The sequence below is a fragment of the Cotesia typhae genome, unplaced genomic scaffold, assembly GCF_013202065.1.
Source record: "Cotesia typhae breed Kobodo isofemale line unplaced genomic scaffold, CoteBio_Ctyphae contig_56, whole genome shotgun sequence".
NCBI lineage: Eukaryota > Metazoa > Arthropoda > Insecta > Hymenoptera > Braconidae > Cotesia > Cotesia typhae.
In genome coordinates this window covers 411,379-432,598 of record NW_027423760.1, presented here as the reverse complement: position 1 = coordinate 432,598, position 21,220 = coordinate 411,379, and the positions used below count along the sequence as shown (strand labels likewise).

The 21,220-nt window shown below is 32.4% G+C and overlaps 1 protein-coding gene across 14 annotated transcripts in view; it reads right to left on the bottom strand.

Annotated features, from left to right (window-relative positions):
- The window catches only part of Pip5k59b (Phosphatidylinositol 4-phosphate 5-kinase 59B), a 337,529-nt gene that overhangs the window by 75,781 nt on the left and 240,528 nt on the right, over window positions 1-21,220 (bottom strand). For 8 of the 14 annotated variants that reach the window (XM_074250315.1, XM_074250317.1, XM_074250304.1 and 5 more), the window contains 2 exons: window positions 12,439-12,539; window positions 12,059-12,345 (listed from right to left, as the gene is read on the bottom strand). In XM_074250315.1, coding sequence (XP_074106416.1) covers window positions 12,289-12,345; window positions 12,439-12,539 — 158 coding nt within the window. In that variant the 3' untranslated portion in view covers window positions 12,059-12,288. Of the gene's footprint in view, window positions 1-12,058; window positions 12,360-12,438; window positions 12,540-21,220 lie in introns of those variants that run through there. The other 6 variants (XR_012480040.1, XM_074250307.1, XR_012480042.1 and 3 more) reach the window with 4 other exon arrangements.

The following is a 21,220-nucleotide window of genomic DNA, read 5'->3' as shown; positions in this document are numbered from 1 at the left end:
GATTATTTTTTTCATTCGTAATGTGTCCCAAAATTTTTTGAATCTGCCAAATATTGGAACATTTGGTCCGGATGATACTGGCCAATGGACTTCGAATGCACGCCTTAAAATGATCTCATAAATATGATGGCGACATGGTAACCAAATTAATTCTTTTCCTAAGGCCTTTTCAATTTCTTTACATGTACCATGATGGATTCCTGTATAGTAAAAATAGATAATTACACTTTAAGTTCTGTATTTAATAAAAATTGTAACGCATATTTAAAATCTATAAATAAATAAAGAATTATAACTAATGGGCACGTGTCGAAAATTTAATTAATGTATGAAAACAATTCAACTAGTACGATGAAAATAAAATTTTCTTTTAAATATTTTATCATTGATTAGTTACCCGTATTAACCGCAGTCGTGTTAAAACACATCGCCTTGATGTAACTAATAATACCCCATTGATTTAACGTTGACAAGATGGTTGCTGTTTGATTTTCTGCCGATCCACTATTCATTTTTGGAACTCCAAGTAACTGCGCAGTACCAAAAGCAGTCAAAATAATCGGTAATCGATCCACAAATTTCGATTCAGAATTGTCATTCAGTATTTTCCCATCCCAATGCACGACATATTTATCATAAGCTTTGAAGTTATCTTTTAGTCCTATAGCAATGTCTTTTCGTAAGAGCATGCGAGTTCGTTGAATTGTTCGATAACTAAGAGTTGTATCTTCTACATTAACACCAACACTTGATAGAACTGGAGCAATAATGAACATCGCATTTCTACTACTAACATTAGCTCTGTTGAGTGCTGAGATAAGCTCTGGAGTTAGAATATTTATTTTTGCTTGTGTTGTCGGTATTTGAGGCACATACTCTAAATCTGAACCGAAATTTGTAGCTTGACTTAATGTAAGGGTTGAAGATGACTCTGATTCCTCACTTCGAACAATCTCATGGCTGGTTGAGGGTTGCTCAAGTTGATTCAAATCTAAAATAAGCGTTGTTATTAAATTAATGGAAGCAAAAATATGGAACTCATTCATTTTGACATCAAATAAGGAACAAAAAAAATTTTTTTTATTTATCATCTACGAACATATTGACATTTATTATATAATTAATTAGAAAAACAATAATATACTTTATTATTCATAATTTATAATCAATTTAATTTATTTTCAATTCTGATTAAAATTTATAATAATTAAATGTTGTAAATACTCACGACTTTCATCTACTTCCATCGTATTCATAGTACTGTTTAATTTATTTGGGTTATTTGAAAGAATTTCTTTCCGGGTATCACTTTTTTTATTTGAATATAGTTCACGAATATCATTATCAAGCAGTTTTATTGATTTATGATCTACAATATCAAATAATGCTTTGATTTCATTCTGAAATATTATTACATTTTTGTTTTGGGCTGATGATTTTTTTCGCACAAAAGATTTTTGCAATTTCAACCATCGGTTATGATAGCGAAGAATTTTTTGTATTACATTAGTTGATCCACTAGTCGGAATCTGGTTGTTTTTCCATAGTTCAATAACTTGATCAGTTGCATTTTTAGCACTTTGTTTGATAGAACATTTTAACACTTTGAGCTGATAAAAAAAACACTCATAACCTCTTTCACTGTTGGCAACTTACGTTTTGAAATTTTTTGCATGGGTTTTCCGATCAAATGAATTTCCTTATCCATATTTTCGATAAATATATAAATTTATGTAGTGACCGCAAAATTTGTAAATATTTAATCGTTTTATCACATATACAAGATCATAACTTGTGGAAACACTAGAAATGCTGTAGAAAATGTAAACAAATAAAAACAATATAACTATAAAGAAAAATGTAGGTGGCGCTAGTTCACAAGGGAAACAGAGTAAATAGAATACAAAACAAAAATTCTGTACAGAAGAAATTTTCCCAAGGACAATATACAGCTGTAGTGGAAAAATTTTTTAAGACGTTTTGAAGACGTTATAAAAAAACAACATGATCGTGATTTCTAGTGATGAAAAATAAAAAGTTTGGAATTATTGAATAAAAATTTTGAAAACAAAATTCAAATAATACTTACATTAAAGACAAAAAATAAAATTTTCTCAAAACTGATAGATTAAATTGAAATTTTTTGATTATTTAATCAAAAACTCTTAAAATCGATATACATGAAAGTTTGATGATGAATATCTTTTGAACGATTAATTTAATCGCCAAAACATAAGATACCTTTTTTATAGAGCAGTTAATTTGCTACAAAAATTTCTATTGCCCATTCAATAATAGCCATTTCTTGTCGAGTTATAAAATTCATAAACAAAAGTGACATTTGACTTAAAATAATCAATCTTTAATCTTCAATATTAGTGAAATGGTGAGGTTTACGGAAAAACATAAGATACCTTTTTGTAGAGCATTAAATTTCCTACAAAATTCTTAAAAAAATTTTTCTGTACGACCAATTAATGATGAGGAATGAATTTTTTTCTATTGGACTGAGAAAAAATGAAAAACTGCGACGCGGAGGATCTTCCTATTAAAATTAAGAGTTCATATTTGGTGAGAATTTTTTTAAGGTGCCTAGTAACCCATTTTTCCGTATTAATTGTAAAAAAAAAAATAGTTGATTTTTTGACCCACCCTAATATATATATATATATATATATATATATATATATATATATATATATATATATATATATATATATGAGCAGCGGGGTCATATACTCGGCTCATCCAACTACTCATTTTTATCTAATAATTAACTTTTCTTAATAATTAACATTTATAATTCAGCAGTTAATTAATTGATATTTTTTATTCGCTAGTTTCGTTGAGAGTACCTCAAGGGGGTTTATACCCGAGGACTCCTTAAGGACCTTGTGGTGTTAATTGTTCTAAATCTTTTATTAATTGAGTAGTTATAATTAATTCCGAAAATCAAAAAAGTTTGATTCACGTACAATTGTTTTATTTGATGAAATAACATCGAATAGAATTTCTTAAAACGGGCAACGCAGTAAACGTGTACCCAAGGTCACAAAATTCATCACGCGCTAGCATAAAAATTTGGCGTCTGTTTTGAGCGTGCAAATAATTTATCAAATGTTAATTATTGAGGAATTGTTTTATTGAACCTGGCCAAATTAATGATTTTAATCAACTGAGAAAATTGTTTATAATTCAATAAATTTTAATTAACTAATCGGAAAACTCCCTCGAGAAAATTTTACGTTGAAATTAAGTTCCGGAAAAAGTATCTTGTTAATTCCGTCATTGTGAAAAATTCTTAAGAATTTAGTTAGTAACGGAGATTATAAGTTCGAGATTCGTTAAATTAAAATTGGAAAAAATCTACAAGAAAATGGAATTATTTCATGTTGAGCATCAAACTCGTGACTAATTTTGAATAAATTTATAAGTCGGATTAAATTCGGATTGTAGTGATAAAATTGTTAATCGAAAATAATTTATTAATTGAAAATTATTCGGTAAAATTAATTATTAGCTAATGACTGAATTATTGAGTCAATGTAATAATTTGCAAAAGTAAATTTTTGTCAATCTCTTTTAATATTCAAAAAAATAAAATAAAGTAAATCAGTATGTGTGCGAAGATTAGTGTGGGTAATGTGTGAGGAAGAGTGTAAAACGAACTCTACTTGTTGATGATTGCTGAGTAGAGCAATCTAAATCTTAGAGCGTGAGAGTCCGGTGGACAGCGCGATTTAGTAAATTTTTGGACGACCTCTACTTGTTGATGGTTTGCCGAGTAGGGTAATCAAATCTTGGTGCAATGTTTTCTGCTTGTTGATGGTTTGCCGAGTAGAAGACTAGCACTAAGTCGGAGTCACCGGTTTTAGCCCGAAATCCTCCGGTAGTTGTAAGTCGTAGTGTTAAGATAGTTGTAAGTGAGTCGTGTAGTTGCGAGTGCACAAGTTGTTGAATTTGATTTGTTATAAATAAATACCGGTTAATTTTATTAAATAAAAATTTGTTTATTTCAGATCACCTTCCTCACTCTCTCTCCCTGTGTGATAAGCTCTCTGCTCTGGACCGGTTCCAGAAACCGTGATTAAAAATCCTGGTGGCGCCCTTTTGTTAATAATTTTAGTTTTCTATTTCGTTTATTCAATTATTTAATTAAGGAGCCAATCTGAGCGGGTAAAACTGTTACAAATTACTGGGTTTTATAATTTTGGCTTTAAGTAATTCTTCGATTCTCTTACGGACAATTTCCCGTTCTTCTACGCTAAGTTGATACGGTCTTCTTTGAACGGTAATACTAGGGTCTATGAGACGTATTTCTAACTGACCTGTAGTAACTTCGGTTCGGGGAAAACCCGTGATAAAAGAATCTTTAAAATTTTCTAAAACCGAAATTGATCTAGTTTTATCACTACCCGTAACATCAGTGTCTACTTTGTTGAAGTTAATCTCATTGAGAACTGTTTTGCATGTATTGACTACTTTAGCCTTGCAAATGGTAAAATGATTTTACGTAATATTTACTTCGAAACCCTGACCCAGAATTTTACGACCAATCATTATATTATGTTTTAAATAATTATCGGGAATCACAAGAAAGACTATCTCCAATGTAAAGTTATTTATACAAACAGTAGATAAAATTTGTAAGATACATTTGACACAATCATCTCCACTTTCCTATACCTCCCATTAAATTTCTGAGCAACTAATTCTTTAATCAGTGAGCACTCAGCTCCTGAATAAAAGCAAAATGGAAACGACTCACCCATATGAGTCATTATACCCACTGGAACATCCACGGTGCAAAAATCCACTCGGCGTTCGGTGCTCGAGTGCTGATTTCCACTGTTGTTGCCGCTGTTGCTGTTGCTTTTCCTTGACGGGCAGTTTGGTGCAATATGACCCTCTTTATGACACTTAAAGCAGGTTCCTTTAGTCGCGGTAAATGGTCGACTTCCTTCTGGACTATGAGAATTTTTCCTCTTGTTCAAAAATGATTTCTTACGACATTCGGATATTTTGTGACCAGGAATACCGCAGAAAAGACATTTAATCCATGTCCCCGTTGGCTTGGAGCGTTTCGGATCTGAACTTGACGAGTTCTCGGACGATTGCAACGGTCGCTTCTTTGCGTACGAGTAAGCCCTCATTTCATTAAGAAATTGGTCTTCCGTTTTTACTTCACTCGTAAACACTGTGCGTTCGACCCGGTGATCTTGCGATGTTAATCGATAGAGAACAGCGCCGTTGATTATCTCCGCAATACTCGAATTTTTCCACCTCGCCTTGAGAAGAGAGCGTAAACGAATCCTAAAAGCTCTAGTTGTCTCGTTTTTTAACGCGTAACTTTGTGTAGGCTTGATTGACGTCAAAATTTTTAACTCTTCAAATTTCCGTTGAAAATGCCGTTTGACTTTATTTAGGTTCAATAGACGGAAAAATCAGTTAATTACTTTTTTGAAGAGAATTTTTAACTTCCCGCTAAGAAAATTGAAAATTTTCAGAAATCGGAAAGCTATTTTTTTTATCCCGCTATTCGAAAATCGAGTTTTCATCAGATCTCGACGTTTTGAGGTCCTAGGAAGCTTCCCTGACTATTTCCGCGATGGTGTCTGTATGTCTATATGTCTGTATGCGCGCGCGCGCGTGTGTATGTGTGTGTGTGTGTGTGTGTAACCCTCTCATAACTTTTGAACAGCTTAATCGATCGAAACGCGGTTGGTGGCATTCGATTAGGTTCCACCAAACTTAGATTTCCTCAATATTTAAACCGATTCGGACAGGTACATTCCAAGAAATTAGAAAAAAAAATTGCGAAAAAATATTTTTTTGAAAGTGGTTTTTTTGGAATTGCTTTCAAACCACTTTACTGATCAATTCCAAAAACTAATCAACTCTCAACCTTCAAAAACGACGTCGACTACCGCCAACCGCGTCAAAATCGGTCCATTTCTTCGAGAAATATCGTGAACGAAAGAAATAGAAAAATTGAATTTTCTAACAAAAAACTCTAAAATTTTACATCTGATCAATTTATGTTAACATGTTGTTTATAGTACTTAAAAAACTGCATCAATTGCTGCAAACCGCGTGAAAATCGGTTGACTAAATTAAAAGTTAGAGCAGTTTGAAAATGAAAAAAATCATTTTTTTATTAAACTTTTATTAGACTTTTGAACTCGAAAAGCTCAAAAGTATCAAACAGCTTATTTTTGAGCTTGGAGAGTTCAAAATATGACGGCAAATTTTTTAACTCAAAGAGCTCAAAAACATCGCAAAAGCAGCAAAATTGCAAGCGCGTAATAACTGAACTTAGCAGGAAGTCGCAGGGATGGCCTTTAGGGTCAACCGTTTGTAACAAAATTTTACTATTTCTATACACGACTCGACGGTGGATACGTCGAGTAAAGTAGAAATTTTGTCCAGGTCGCCCAAATAAAATAAACAGAACCGAATAGGAAGCTTAGGAAATGCTCTTAACCTCCTGAGCAACACCGCAGCAGCCACCCAGGCTGGGTTAGTGCACGTTTGGACGCCAGTTACTTTTTTTTTAACAGGGAAAAATAACAAACCCTGTATTTCCAGGGCCGATCCAGGTATTCCAGGGAAATAAATAATATAAAGGTGTTAGGAAAAAGGAGAAACAATAATTTTGTATATTACGAAAAATTAACAATAATATAAACAGATATTTATTCAAACAAATTACTTAAATTTAAGTCCAGAGCCGAATTTCTCAGCCGGATAGACTGTATAATCAAAATAATAATGACAATGTCGCGTATAATTATTAATAATTTGTCTAGATTCTCGATAGACTATTTGGTTATTTTACGACGGCGTTAACTATACAATAGAAATTTTATCTACGCAATAATCTTGAACCAAGAGACACCTGAACTCCTCAGTCGGGTTATCTCAAAAATACCATTATAAATTCTAAATTAGTACTGGCCGATTCAAGGACCCACACGCGTGGCTTTCGGGACAGGTATTCCACTACAAACCCCCTTACTAACGACGGGATCGACTCGACAATTAATAATAACTTTTAATACAAATTATTTGAGCCAGGAGACAACGCGACGTGCGGATAATAATTTAGCTCAACTTGTGAGTACTCACCAAAAATAAAAGGGACTCAAACCAAGGCGCTAGATCCACACTCCTCACACTATGCGGGCTCCCGCGTATCTCCCAATTTTATTTTTACCAAAAACTATGAGGCCTCGTGTCCGATCACGAGGGCCTCTCCAGCAATTTACTTAAAATTTACAAGTCCCTCTACTCGCGACCGATATTGTAGGGCATTACCCCTGTGAGTAAGGACTATGATCTATTACCAATAATCAATATTATGCTTTTGCATTTTCTTTATTACCTGTCCCGATACCCATCGTTGGACCTTGGTCTTAAATGCTGAAACAAGCTTATGATATGAATAAATACATTATGGCAAAGATTTACGGCAATAAATATACAAATCATGAAATAATAGAACTACACTAGTCACAAAAATTAAGGGATATAAAAAAAATTCCAAATTTTTTGGTGATATTCAGCGAGCTGTAACTCCGAGGAAAATGATCGCACAGAAAAAAAAAAAAAAAGCAAATTGTAGCTCCAAGTGTCTAGTTTTTAGATATGACCATGAAAATTTTTTGTCATCGTCAGGTCTGGAGAAATCCTAAGAAAACTACTGAAAAAAAATTTTTCGAAATTTTTTTTCGTCTTAAAAAAGGTCTACGGGCTTTAAGAAAATTTTTTCGATTGTTTCGTGTAAAAGCTCTTTTAGTAAATTTAATACCCTTTAATTTGACGTAATCAAAAAGCCTGTACGATAATTTGCCGCGGTGTTATCGTCAATCAAAGCAAAAAGGTTTTTTTTGACTTTGGAAATCAATAACTCTGGAAATAATGACCGTATAGGAAATCGAAGGAGGGTTTTGAAAACTACACAATATTCTCTATAAGAGAACGTAAACCGCTTTTGAAGAAAAAATTTTTTTTGAATTGAAAACTCGGACTGAAAAAAAGACAAAAATTCGCATAATTAAGGATATTTGGATAACTTGGTATAACTTTGGATAAAATGGATGAACGAAGGATATCGTTGGTAATTTTTTAACTTCAAAGTGTCCCCTAAAATCCCTAAGAAATTCAAAGCGCTGCGATTTTTTGTTCATAGTGCCCAGAAGCTTCAAATTCTGTGTTTTCGCAAAAATCACCATTATGAGCAATTTTGTGATTTTTATTCATTTTTCCATTGAAAAAAATTTTTTTTTTCAAAATTCTTTATTTTTTCGATCAAAGAGATTGCTTTTTCAAGAGATTGATTATTCAAGAAATTTGAAAAAAAAAAAATTTCAATTTTTTTCGAAAATTTTTTTCGAAATTTTCTCAATTTTTTTCGACTGTTGTTTTACCGCCGGCATTAGCGTTACTCAAAGCGTACCACGTGGAGGTTGCTCGGTCGGATTTACGCTTCTCACACACACACACGCGCGCGTGTGTGTGTGTGTGTGTGTGTGTCTTTGTCTGCGTGTTTGTCTGTTTGCAGCTGCCAAATGACCTCTGTACGCACGGCAGTAACTGCTCAGTACCGTGTATTGCCACCTCTGTTCCGAATCACAGCTCGTAAACGCTCTTGCATGTTGATGCATCGTCGAATATCACTTTGCGAAATTCCTTGCCAACAACGTAACAACGCTTGAGTCAACTGATGAAGATTGTGCAGTTGCGGATAGTCTCGCCGCAATCGACGCCCAAGCATGTCCCAAACATGCTCAATTGGGTTCAAATCAGGACTCATCGCTGGATGATTAAGCGTTGTTACGTTGTTGGCGCGGAGAAAAGTTCGCGTACGAACTGCAGTGTGAGGACGAGCATTATCCTGCATCAAAATGAACCGTCTTGCCCCCATGCGTGTGCGCATAGGCAGGATGTGTGGCTCCAGAATTTCGTCAACGTACCTATCGGCAGTCAACGTCCCACGAACGATGACCAACGGGGTTCTGGTATTGAAGGACACGCCTGCCCACACCATGACTGATCCACCATTGAAAGCTGTAACTGGTCTCGTAAAACCATCCCGATCTCGTTCTCCACGACGGCGCCAAACGAGAGATCGTCTATCGCTGCCATGAAGACAAAATCGAGATTCGTCAGTCCATAATACACTGGTCCACTGTCTACGACCCCAATGGTGATGATCATGAGCATAGGCCAATCGGGCTCGGCGATGTCGTGGAGTGAGCATAGGCACGCGATTTGCGCGTCTAGCGCGTATTCCTTGCTCTCGAAAGCGATTTCGAACCGTCGATGCCGATATGTGTTGTTGGGGCGGACGTTGTCGACGATTGCGAAATTGATGATGAGCGATCGTGTGGGCATGCGCAGTAGGGTTTCGACGAGCATCTCGAATGATAGCTCGATCATCACGCTCGGTAGTGATTCGTAGTCTACCTTGACCCGGACGACGATCGTAACTTTGAGTCGCGTTAAATCGGGCATAGGCCCGACTGATAACGGACTGGCTCACTCCCATAGAAGCTGCTACTTCCACCTGACTGTAGCCCTCTCGAAGGAGGGTAACAATGCGAGCCACATCTGTGGCAGCTAAATGTCGACGAGGCATATCAAAAGGTGCTTATCAAAGAAAAGCTTACATAAAATTCACGTAAGGAATTTAGGCTAAAAAAAAACGTAAAATTCAAGTTTTGTGTGAGGAAAAGCCGAACTCCGCGGGGGTATATCAATTTGTTTTTATTGAATTTTTAAAATGAGATTTAAAACTAAGGCAGTTGTAGCGGACAGAAAAAATTGAGTTAATTTTTTTGACAATAGTGAAGCATTCTGAAGACGATAAAAAAAAAAATTAAAAAAAAAATTTTTGATAAAAAAATTTCGAAAAAATTTTCGAAAAAATTGAAAATTTTTTTTTTTTTCAAATTTCTTGAAAAAAATCAATCTCTTTGATCGAAAAATAAAAAGAATTTTGAAAAAAAAATTTTTTTCAATGGAAAAATGAATAAAAATCACAAAATTGCTCATAATGGTGATTTTTGCGAAAACACAGAATTTGAAGCTTCTGGGCACTATGAACAAAAAATCGCAGCGCTTTGAATTTCTTAGGGATTTTAGGGGACACTTTGAAGTTAAAAATTACCAACGATATCCTTCGTTCATCCATTTTATCCAAAGTTATACCAAGTTATCCAAATATCCTTAATTATGCGAATTTTTGTCTTTTTTCAGTCCGAGTTTTCAATTCAAAAAAATTTTTCTTCAAAAGCGGTTTACGTTCTCTTATAGAGAATATTGTGTAGTTTTCAAAACCCTCCTTCGATTTCCTATACGGTCATTATTTCCAGAGTTATTGATTTCCAAAGTCAAAAAAACTTTTTGCTTTGATTGACGATAACACCGCGGCAAATTATCGTACAGGCTTTTGATTACGTCAAATTAAAGGGTATTAAATTTACTAAAAGAGCTTTTACACGAAACAATCGAAAAATTTTCTTAAAGCCCGTAGACCTTTTTAAGACGAAAAAAATTTCGAAAAATTTTTTTCAGTAGTTTTCTTAGGATTTCTCCAGACCTGACGATGACAAAAAATTTTCATGGTCATATCTAAAAACTAGACACTTGGAGCTACAATTTGCTTTTTTTTTTTTTTTCTGTGCGATCATTTTCCTCGGAGTTACAGCTCGCTGAATATCACCAAAAAATTTGGAATTTTTTTTATATCCCTTAATTTTTGTGACTAGTGTATAAATAGTTCAGTACAATTTTCTGAAACAAAAGTCAAATTAATACTTAAGAACTAATAACAATAATATGTAAATTCTAAAATATAAGTGATAAAGAGTCAAATACAATAAATAAATTAGTCAAAATAATACAAGATAGTCAAACTCTAGAGACACACCGAGTGTGGATCTGTTGTCAACACTAGGCGCAGAGAGGGACGCACACAAGAATAAAATTCGTGTGACACGTTTTCCAAATTTTTTATCTTTTTTCAATATTGAAAAATCTTCATTAGATTTTCAGAATTTTTCCAAAACTAAACCCATTTTTTTTAAGTTGATTGTTAAGAAATTTTGCTTTTTTGCAAGCGGAACTTCAGTTTTTTTCAAAAATCATCTAGTTGTCATTCCGAATCGAATGGCATCTTAATTATTATTTTCGGAGACTGTTCAAAACAGTTGACCAAAAAGGCACTTGTTGTCTAGACGACATACTCTATGTACGTCTTAATACTCATGTCAAAAAAGTAAAAGGTGCGCAGAAGAGGTTGCGCACAAAAATGAGGTGTGTGTGTGTGTATAAATCGCTTATAACTTTTGAACGGTTTGACCGATTTATTCGTAGTTAGCGCCATTCGAAAGGGCTTGGCCAAACTTCAATTTTGAATACAATTTGAACTAATTTCGGACCAAAAAATATTTTCAAATGTGGTTTTTTTGGAATAACTTTTAAACGGCTTTATCGATTGACTCCAAAAACTAATCAGCTTTTGACATCAAAAAACCAGGTCGATCGCGGCTAAGCCAGTCAAAATCGATTAATTTGTTCAAGCGATACTGTAAACGAAAGAAAACCAGAAAAAAGTGTTTTTTGAGAATAATTCAGAAATTCCCAGTCTGATCCATTCAAAAGCAACCGATTCTAAAAGCTCAAAAATAAAGAAAAGCTATCTCTTTGAGCTCGGAAAGCTCAAAATACAACAGAAATTGTAGTTTGAGCTCAAAGAGCTTAAAAACATCGTAAATGCAATTTTAGGCATCTAGGTATAGATTTAGCGGGAAGTTGTAGGGATGGCCTTCAGGATCAACTGTTTTCCTAATTTTTTAATGTTATTTTCGTATATTATTTATTAGTTTCCTTAAGATTGTCAAACTTTTGGCTACAATTATACTTATTGGTAAAAAATAATATGAAACTATATTTTTATTTTAATTATAATTTTTGGACATGCCTATTCATATGTAAGAAAATCATGATAAATTCACGCCGTATGAATATTAGGGTCTTATGAAAATTATCCAAATTTTTTATTAACTTTTTTTATATTCTTTAATTTAATTTAATTCTATTTTTTATTCCATAAAGATAAGATAAATGATTTGAAATTCATCAATTAATAAATTTAATTTTTCATAAATTCTAGTAGATGGCTCCAGTTGCAATATATTTTTCCCCCGTGTAGCTGTTTTTAAGATCGCCATCAGGCTCCAAGAGTCAGCGACTCCATTTGTTGATCTGAAATGCGCCTTCGACTCAGTACCTCACGACAAGCTCTGGGTTAACCCGATCGACTACCCAAAGTGTCAAAAGCTGTTATTCGATTACTTAAAATTTCAATGAATTCATTTACGTATTTTTAGGAACGTAACAGTATGCTATGAATAATAAGCAAAATGGACTTACCATTTCTGAAGTTAAGCTGGCAAGTACTTCTTCGACAGTTACTGCCCCATGTTCTCTCATTTCATTTCGATGAGTTAGGCTGATCGGTGTAGTTGGAAAACCTTAAATATATATAATAATGGTTAAAGTAACTTGATTATTTCTTAAAATGAATAGATAATAAAGATAAATAATTCACAGTAAGAAATTTTGTGTCTTTTTTTCCACAAATTGAGTTTAACAAGAATGACGACTTCATTTTTTGTGTAATTTTTTCGTAAACACCTATTCTATACTACATAGAAGTTGTAATGATGAAAAATTTTTTACTGTGTTTTTTCAAATCGCTGCATAATGAAGAAATAGTATTGTATTATTCAAGAGGTTTTTAGTTAGTGTGACGTCACGTAGTGACTGTTATTCAATTTAATTTTAATATTAGTGTCGCCATCTGATTGCACACTAAATTATGATGTTTTAAATACAAATTACATAATTTGTATTTATAATTCTATATACACTACTGGAAAAAATTAAGGGATCAAAAAAAAATTCCAAATTTTTCGGTAGTTTTCAACAGGCCGTAACTTTGAGAGAAATGGTCGTACAGGAAATAAAAAAAAAGGAAATTGTAGCTCCAAGTGTCTAGTTTTTGGATTAGAACTTCAAAATTTTGTAGCCTCCGCGATTTCTGAGTAATCGTAGAAAAACCAGCAACAAAAAAATTCTCAAAATTTTTTTAGTTTTTTTTTTTGGTCTACGGGCGTGGAAAAAATTTTTTTAGCTTAACCACCATAAGGATCGGATACTTTGTTCATTTAGCTTTAATTTCTTTTTTTAAATACCCTGATACGTCCACTCCTCGCTGAGATATCGGTCTTCAAATGGAAAAGGATCTTTTTGTCTTTGATTATCGATATCTCAGCAACCAATGATCGCACAGAAAGTTAAAGGTGGGTTTCAAGAACTTGAATGAATTCCCCTTAATGACTGTCCATTGTTTTTTTCTTTCTGTCACATGAATTTGAAAATGCAACAAAAAAAGGGCTTTTAGTGGTTTTTTGGAAAATCAAGCGCTGGATCGAAAATATTGAGGAAACCATTAATGTTAAGTGTGCCTTTTACAGTTCAATATGTCCACAACAACCCTACAAAGAATCAAATTAATCCAGCCAGCCGTTTTTTTGTTTCACTTGATCGAATTTTTGAAAAAATTAAAGGATCACGTTTTTTGCTCTGAAAAGCTCATAATTTTTAAAAATGAGAAAACAAATTGTTTTTTCGAGCTTTTTCCACATTTTCGTTCCAAAAAGTGCTTAAATTTTCAAAAAAAAAAAACTTCATTCAACAGAACACCTTTGGTAATTGTACGCGAAAATTTGACAGCTAGACGTTACATCGACCAAATTTTAAGGCCCATTGTTCTGCGCAGACGACAACATCTGAGGTCGTTCATATTGATGGAAGATAATGCACGTCCACACACAGCCAACATTACCCGGCGCTTCTTTGAGCGGCATGACATCACATTGTTGCGACACTCAGCAATGAGTCCAGATCTCAACCCCATAGAGCACGTTTGGGACATAATGGGCCGTCGGTTGCGCAGAGAGTATCCAAATTTGCAGAACTTAGCTGCTTTGGAGCGCGCACTTCAGCACATTTGAAATACCATTCCGCAGCCTCAAATTACCGTCTGCATAAACATGGCTGAACGTTTGAGAGCCGTTATTGAAAACAGGGGTGGTAATAACCGGTATTGAACCAACAAAAACCTTCAGAGAATGAGTTTGGAGTCATTAAATACGGTGGCACTGACGAGCCACCGGGTCTCAATTCTCCTGAAATACCTCACACACACACACACACACACACACACACACACACACACACACACACACACACACACACACACACACACACACACACACACATACACACACACACACACACACACACACACACACACACACACACACACACACACACACACACACACACACACACACACACACACACACACACACACACACACACACACACACACACACACACACACACACACACACACACACACACACACACACACACACACACACACACACACACACACACACACACACACACACACACACACACAGAGGCGTAAATCTGACCGCGCGACCTCCACGTGGTACGCTTTGGATAACGCTAATGCCGGCGGTAATTGTTTTCTTAAACTTTTCAAGAGAAAAAATTTCAAAAAAATTTTTTTTTTTTTTTTTTTTTTCAATGTAAGCACTTTCTGGAACAAAAATGTGGAAAAAGCTCGAAAAAACAATTTTTTTTCTCATTTTTAAAAATTATGAGCTTTTCAGAGCAAAAAACGTGATCCTTTAATTTTTTCAAAAATTCGATCAAGTGAAACAAAAAAACGGCTGGCTGGATTAATTTGATTCTTTGTAGGATTTTTGTGGACATATTGAACTGTAAAAGGCACACTTAACATTAATGGTTTCCTCAATATTTTCGATCCAGCGCTTGATTTTCCAAAAAACCACGAAAAGCCCTTTTTTTGTTGCATTTTCTAATTCATGTGACAGAAAGAAAAAAACAATGGACAGTCGTTAAGGGGAATTCATTCAAATTCTTGAAACCCACTTTTAACTTTCTGTGCGATCATTGGTTGCTGAGATATCGATAATCAAAGACAAAAAGATCCTTTTCCATTTGAAGACCGATATCTCAGCGAAGAGTGGACGTATCAGGGTATTTAAAAAAAGAAATTAAAGCTAAATGAACAAAGTATCCGATCCTTATGGTGGTTAAGCTAAAAAAATTTTTTCCACGCCCGTAGACCAAAAAAAAAAACTAAAAAAATTTTGAGAATTTTTTTGTTGCTGGTTTTTCTACGATTACTCAGAAATCGCGGAGGCTACAAAATTTTGAAGTTCTAATCCAAAAACTAGACACTTGGAGCTACAATTTCCTTTTTTTTTATTTCCTGTACGACCATTTCTCTCAAAGTTACGGCCTGTTGAAAACTACCGAAAAATTTGGAATTTTTTTTTGATCCCTTAATTTTTTCCAGTAGTGTATTAATCTATATATATATAAGAGATTCCTATCTATATAGTCACTCATCACGATATCTCGGGAACCATCAGACCTAGAAACTTGAAATTTGGTAGGAATATTCCATTCGCCGAGTAGAGGTCAGCTAAGAACGGATTTTACGGAATTCCACCCACAAGGGGGGTTGCGGGGGCGTTAACAATGAAAAATTCCCGTTTTTAATCTATAGCTCCTATCGACACCAAATTTGGTAGGAATCTTCTGTAGGAGATGTAGAAATAATCTATGAATGAATTTCACGATATTTCACCCCCCCCCCATGGGGGCTGCGGGGGTGACTTTGAACAATGAAAATTTTTAATTTTCAAGCTAAAGGTCCTATCGACTCTCAATTTGGTAGAAATCTCCTGTAAGAGATGTAGAAATAATCTATGAATGAATTTTACGATATCTCACCCCCCTAGAGGGTTGCGGGGGTGGCTTTTAACAATGAAAATTTTTAATTTTCAACCTATAGCTCCTATCGACTCTAAATTTGGTAGGAATCTTCTGTAAATGATGTAAAAATAATTTATGAACGAATTTTACGATATCTCACCCCCACAGGGGGTTGCGGGGGTGGGTGCTAATAATAAAAATTTTAAATTTTGTCAGTGTATTAATAACAAAATAAATTTATTCAAACTTTTATAAATAGTAATTACTAATACTAAGTTGCGTTAAAAGTTTTTATTGTGGAGATACGTGTGAAGTTAATGAATAAACAAATACATGTCTATAGTGTACATTTATCTGTCATCAACGTCACAGTAAAGTTTAAGTCTTTCATCTGAAAATGAATTTAAATAGAGCAACATATTTTCGACAAGGGCAGCGCTACCAGTAAGTACTTTATAATTTGCAAGTCTAAGGGTATTCACCCACTGTTTGCATGTTTAATTCTAGACCAAATCAATCGCTTCAATTTGATATAACCTGTATGTTACATCGGGGGGAATAGCCTTTACCAATTTTAAATTTCATTTTAATTCTTTTTCCTGTTGTATAGAAATGTTAAATAATTTTTTTTTTCAGGTTCACTGGATTCGTGTTGGAGCTGTTTGGCTACCAAAGATATGTTTTCAACGACCACTTTTCTTTTGGTATCCGCGATTCGAATGGCAATGATCATGTATTAATGATCATTGACAATCAACATCGCATCAATTCAACGCTCGAATTGAACCAGGTAAAAGAAATAATGTTGTGGCGATTAGCCAGTTTTACAAAAAAATATATTAATTTTTTTTTAAACAAGGTAAAAGCCCCAGTAGCTGCTCATGTACCAGTCCATGATAATCACTCCATGTATTTTTATATCTATATTTGTAAATATAGACATACAAATACCTGGAGTGATCATGTACTGGTACATAAGTAGCTACTGGGGCTCTTACCTTATATTAATAATTTTTTTTTCTAAGGTCGTGAAGGTTACGGGAATCTGTCTCTACGGGCATTCTTTTGCTGTCAGCGCAAACTATTCACCGTATGATTTTCGGGCATATAATCTTGATGCCGTTGTGCCTACAAATATGTATTTTATTCCGGCGATTGGTACATACGAGCAGAAAATTTTGGAGTCAGAAATGGACAATGATTAATTAATTAATTATAAATTTAACTAACTTAACTTTATTTAATTAACTTAATAATGTTTAAAATTATTATATAAATTTAGTAATTTAGTGTTTCATAATAAAAATATTTAAGGTAAAAGCCTCAGTAGCTGCTCAGGAAACAGTCGGGGAAGCTTCCTAAGACCTCAAAACGTCAAGATCTGATGAGAACTCGATTTTCGAAAAACGGGGTGAAACCAATAACTTTCCGATTTTTTAAAATTTTCAATTTTCATAGTGGGAAGTTAAAAAAAAAGTATTTTCTATTTTATTACTCAAATGTTTGTATGCGAAGTTTTAACTCTGCAAGAGTATTGTTAAAATAATTCAGGAGTTTGGTTATCTTAAAAATAAGCCAACATAAAATATGAAACAATTATTCATAATAATAAAAATTTGGTGAAAGCAATTCCTACATCACTGTGAAGGTACAGGTCATATTACACATTCTGATTATATTACAATTAAATAAAATTTACATGTTGGCTCCAATTTCAGAAGAACTTATGATTTCTGAAATCAAAAAATTTTTATGTTTATAAATGAAAAATGTTTAGTGGCTTTCTTATAAAAGCGTGTTAAAGAGATAAAAATTATTTATTTTTCGTTTATACATAATTATAAATTATAAATAATGCTTAAAATATATATATATATATATATATATATATATATATATATATATATATTTGTGTTATCTGACATATTAAAGTATTTTAAAATGTGGTGATATTCTAAATTTAATGTGAATTATGAATTATTTAGTTGATGAGTTAATTTCCATTCTTTTTGTAATTTTTTTTGTTTGGCCAGTCTTTCAAATTTTTCCAAATTTAGTTTATCGATCAATTTTGAGAATTCTTCGAAAAATAAAAAAGAGTTATAGAGGGCTTGAAGAAACGATCCCTACAATTAAAAATAAAAAAAAATGATTGACATTAAATAAATAAATAAAAATATTAATTGTAAATAACATTCTAAAAATAGGTAAGTAAATATTGTAAATAATACTGTGTAAATAAATATGTAAATGAATAAATATGTATAATAAATGTATGTAATAAATAAATGTAAATAAGTATATATTAAAATTACATTCCGCGCTTCATCATAGGCAGCACTATAAAGTTCGTTTCTTCCTTCTTTAAATGAAACAGCTTCATGGCAATGGCCATCTCTTAAAGAAATCTTTACCGATGTAGTACATCCAACGACGAAAACGCCATCGACTTTGTCAAAATAGTCTATTAAAAAAATAAAAATGATGAATAATTATAGACATATATATATATATATATATATATATATATATATATATATATATATATATATATATATATATATATATATATATATAAAAATAAATAATTAACTTGAGCCGAAAGAAAATTTTAGCAATATGCATAAAAATTTTGATCAATATTAATATATTTTTATATTTCTACTTACCAATTACTTGCTGCTTTATCTCATGAGACCAATTTTGTGCTTTTAATGCCATGTTACCGTATTTAATTAGTACTGCCAAATTTAAATTTTCAGGATCCATAATAAATAATTTTTATTTTATTTGATTTTAATTGATAATTTTAATTTTAATTTATAATGATTTATTTTTATTTTTTTTAAATTAATAATTTTATTTTATTTGATGATGATGTCCTTAATTATTTATTATATTTGATGATACTTAATATAATTATTGATTTTTTGATTTATAAATTTATTTATTTATTATTTTTTATTTACTTTTCATACTATTGACAGCTGTTATATTTAAACTTACATTCTGAAGTTATCATAAAAAGAAATGAAACATTTATTATGCTAATGTCTTTGTTTATCTGTCAAACTCGAAAAAAAAATAAACAGCTGTCAAAAAAATATTTTTAAAAAGTGATTTTATTGAATTGAACGATTATTTAGTAAAATCAATCCACATTAGAAGATAATTCTAACTATATATCAAGGAATATCCAATTAAGTATATTTTCTTTACTCTTTTTCATATTTTTGCAGCTTCCGTAATTTTTTAATCAATTGATGTTATCTTAATAATTTAAATACTATTTAAATACTTTTTAGTTACTTTTTATAAATTAATTTATCATCATAGATAATAAAAAATAATTATGAATTCTGATGAATAAAGTATTAATCAAATTTATACCAAACTAACTCAATATTGTAAAAAAATGATTTAAATATTTTTTTTGAACTACATCTTATAAAAAACCTTTTAAAATTTTGATTAATAAATTAATTGAAAATAATTATCATTTTGTTTATGATTATAATTTAGTTTAAATAATAATAATTTAGTTACTGTTCAATACTTACCAATCGCATTACATGACTTACTTTTAATAATTACTAATAAACATTAAAATCATTCATTGCTCCAACCTTAATAATTTAAATATTATTTGGTACTATTTTAAATTAATATATCATCATAAATAATGAAAAATAATTATAAATTTATTAGGAATAAAGTATTAATCCTATTATTGTGTTAAATTGTAAATATTAAATAATATCAAACTAATATTATTATTGTGAAAATATTATCTCAATATTCTTTTGAACTTCATCTTATAAAAAAACTTTTAAATTTTTGATTAATAAATTAATTGAAAATAATTATAATTTTGTTTATGATGATAATTTAGTTTAAATAATTATTAATTATTGTTCAATACTTACCAATTGCATTTCATTATTTACTTCTAATAATCACTTATTATCTACATTGAAAATTTTTATTGCACTAATGGAGTCCAATTTCCCTTTTAATATGATAAGTATTCCCGGTGACGGCGCGTGTCTTTTTTCTTCTTTATCGTTTTTATTGTATGGTGATGTATCAATGAGTGTTCACATCAGAAATCAGATTGTGCATCATGTGTTTGATAATTGGCAGAGGTTCAAGTACTTTACCCAGCAATCATCTAATAAACCATACAGTACTAAACATTTGTATTTTGAGGACATGTCAAAGCCCACCACACAAGGATCACTTTGTGAAATTAAAGCTGCTGCAGAATTATTTTCCTATGAGTTTCAAGTATATCAAGATCGTTCTCTTAAAGCTACATTTGGAGAAGCACTACTTGGAATTAAAATTCTAAGGTTTACAGGAAATTTTAATAGCGGTCACTTTGATGTTTTAGTTCCATTGATTAAATCCACCAGCAACGGTGCTATTCAAGCAGACAATCTTAATAACTATCAAGACCCATTTTCTATTAGCGAACAAACTCAGAGTGAACATACATCTAATTCTAACTACTCAAATTCAAACTCCTCAGACTCAAACTCTACTCAAACTCCACTTACACCAAAAAGAGGACAGAAAAAAAGGAAAAGATTTTCAGCTGCAGTTAGGGCTCAACAACTTAGAAAAGCTGCTTCCAAATATGCGGAAAAGAATAGGGAAGTCAATAGAGCGGCTGTTAAAAAATATAAAAATAATCATCGTGAGATCCAAAAAAAAGCTGTCTAAAAGTATATTCAAAGTCATCCTGACGTTTTGAAAAAAGCTCAGAAAGATTATAAGGCTAGAAACCCTCATATTAAAGAAGCAGCTTCAGCTAAATCTCAAGAAAAAAGATTGGCAACTAAATTATTGCCCTGGACTTCTAAATATCTGTCCGGTTTTAAATACAACTGTCAGGTTAATTATTCTAATGATAAAATTATAAATCTTGGTCCGCGTTCACCTTGCACCTGGTGTCGTGCCCTGAAATGGAAGGATGAAACTCGAGGAATGTGTTGCAGTGGTGGCAAAGTTCAACTTTCAAAACTCGGTCCGTGTCCTGAACCTTTACACAGCCTACTTACTCATCAGCATCCAATGTCAGAACATTTTTTATGTAATGTTCTTAAGTATAATGGATGCTTTCAAATGACGTCTTTTGGAGCTAAAATTGTAAGTGAGCATAATTTTAAGACCACATTCAAAGTTCAAGGACAGGTTTACCACAGAATTGGAAGTTTAATAGTTGAACCCGACCAGAAGCCTGCTTTTCTCCAATTATACTTTGTTGGTGATGATGATCGGGAGAGAGACATCCGTTGTGGACTTTACC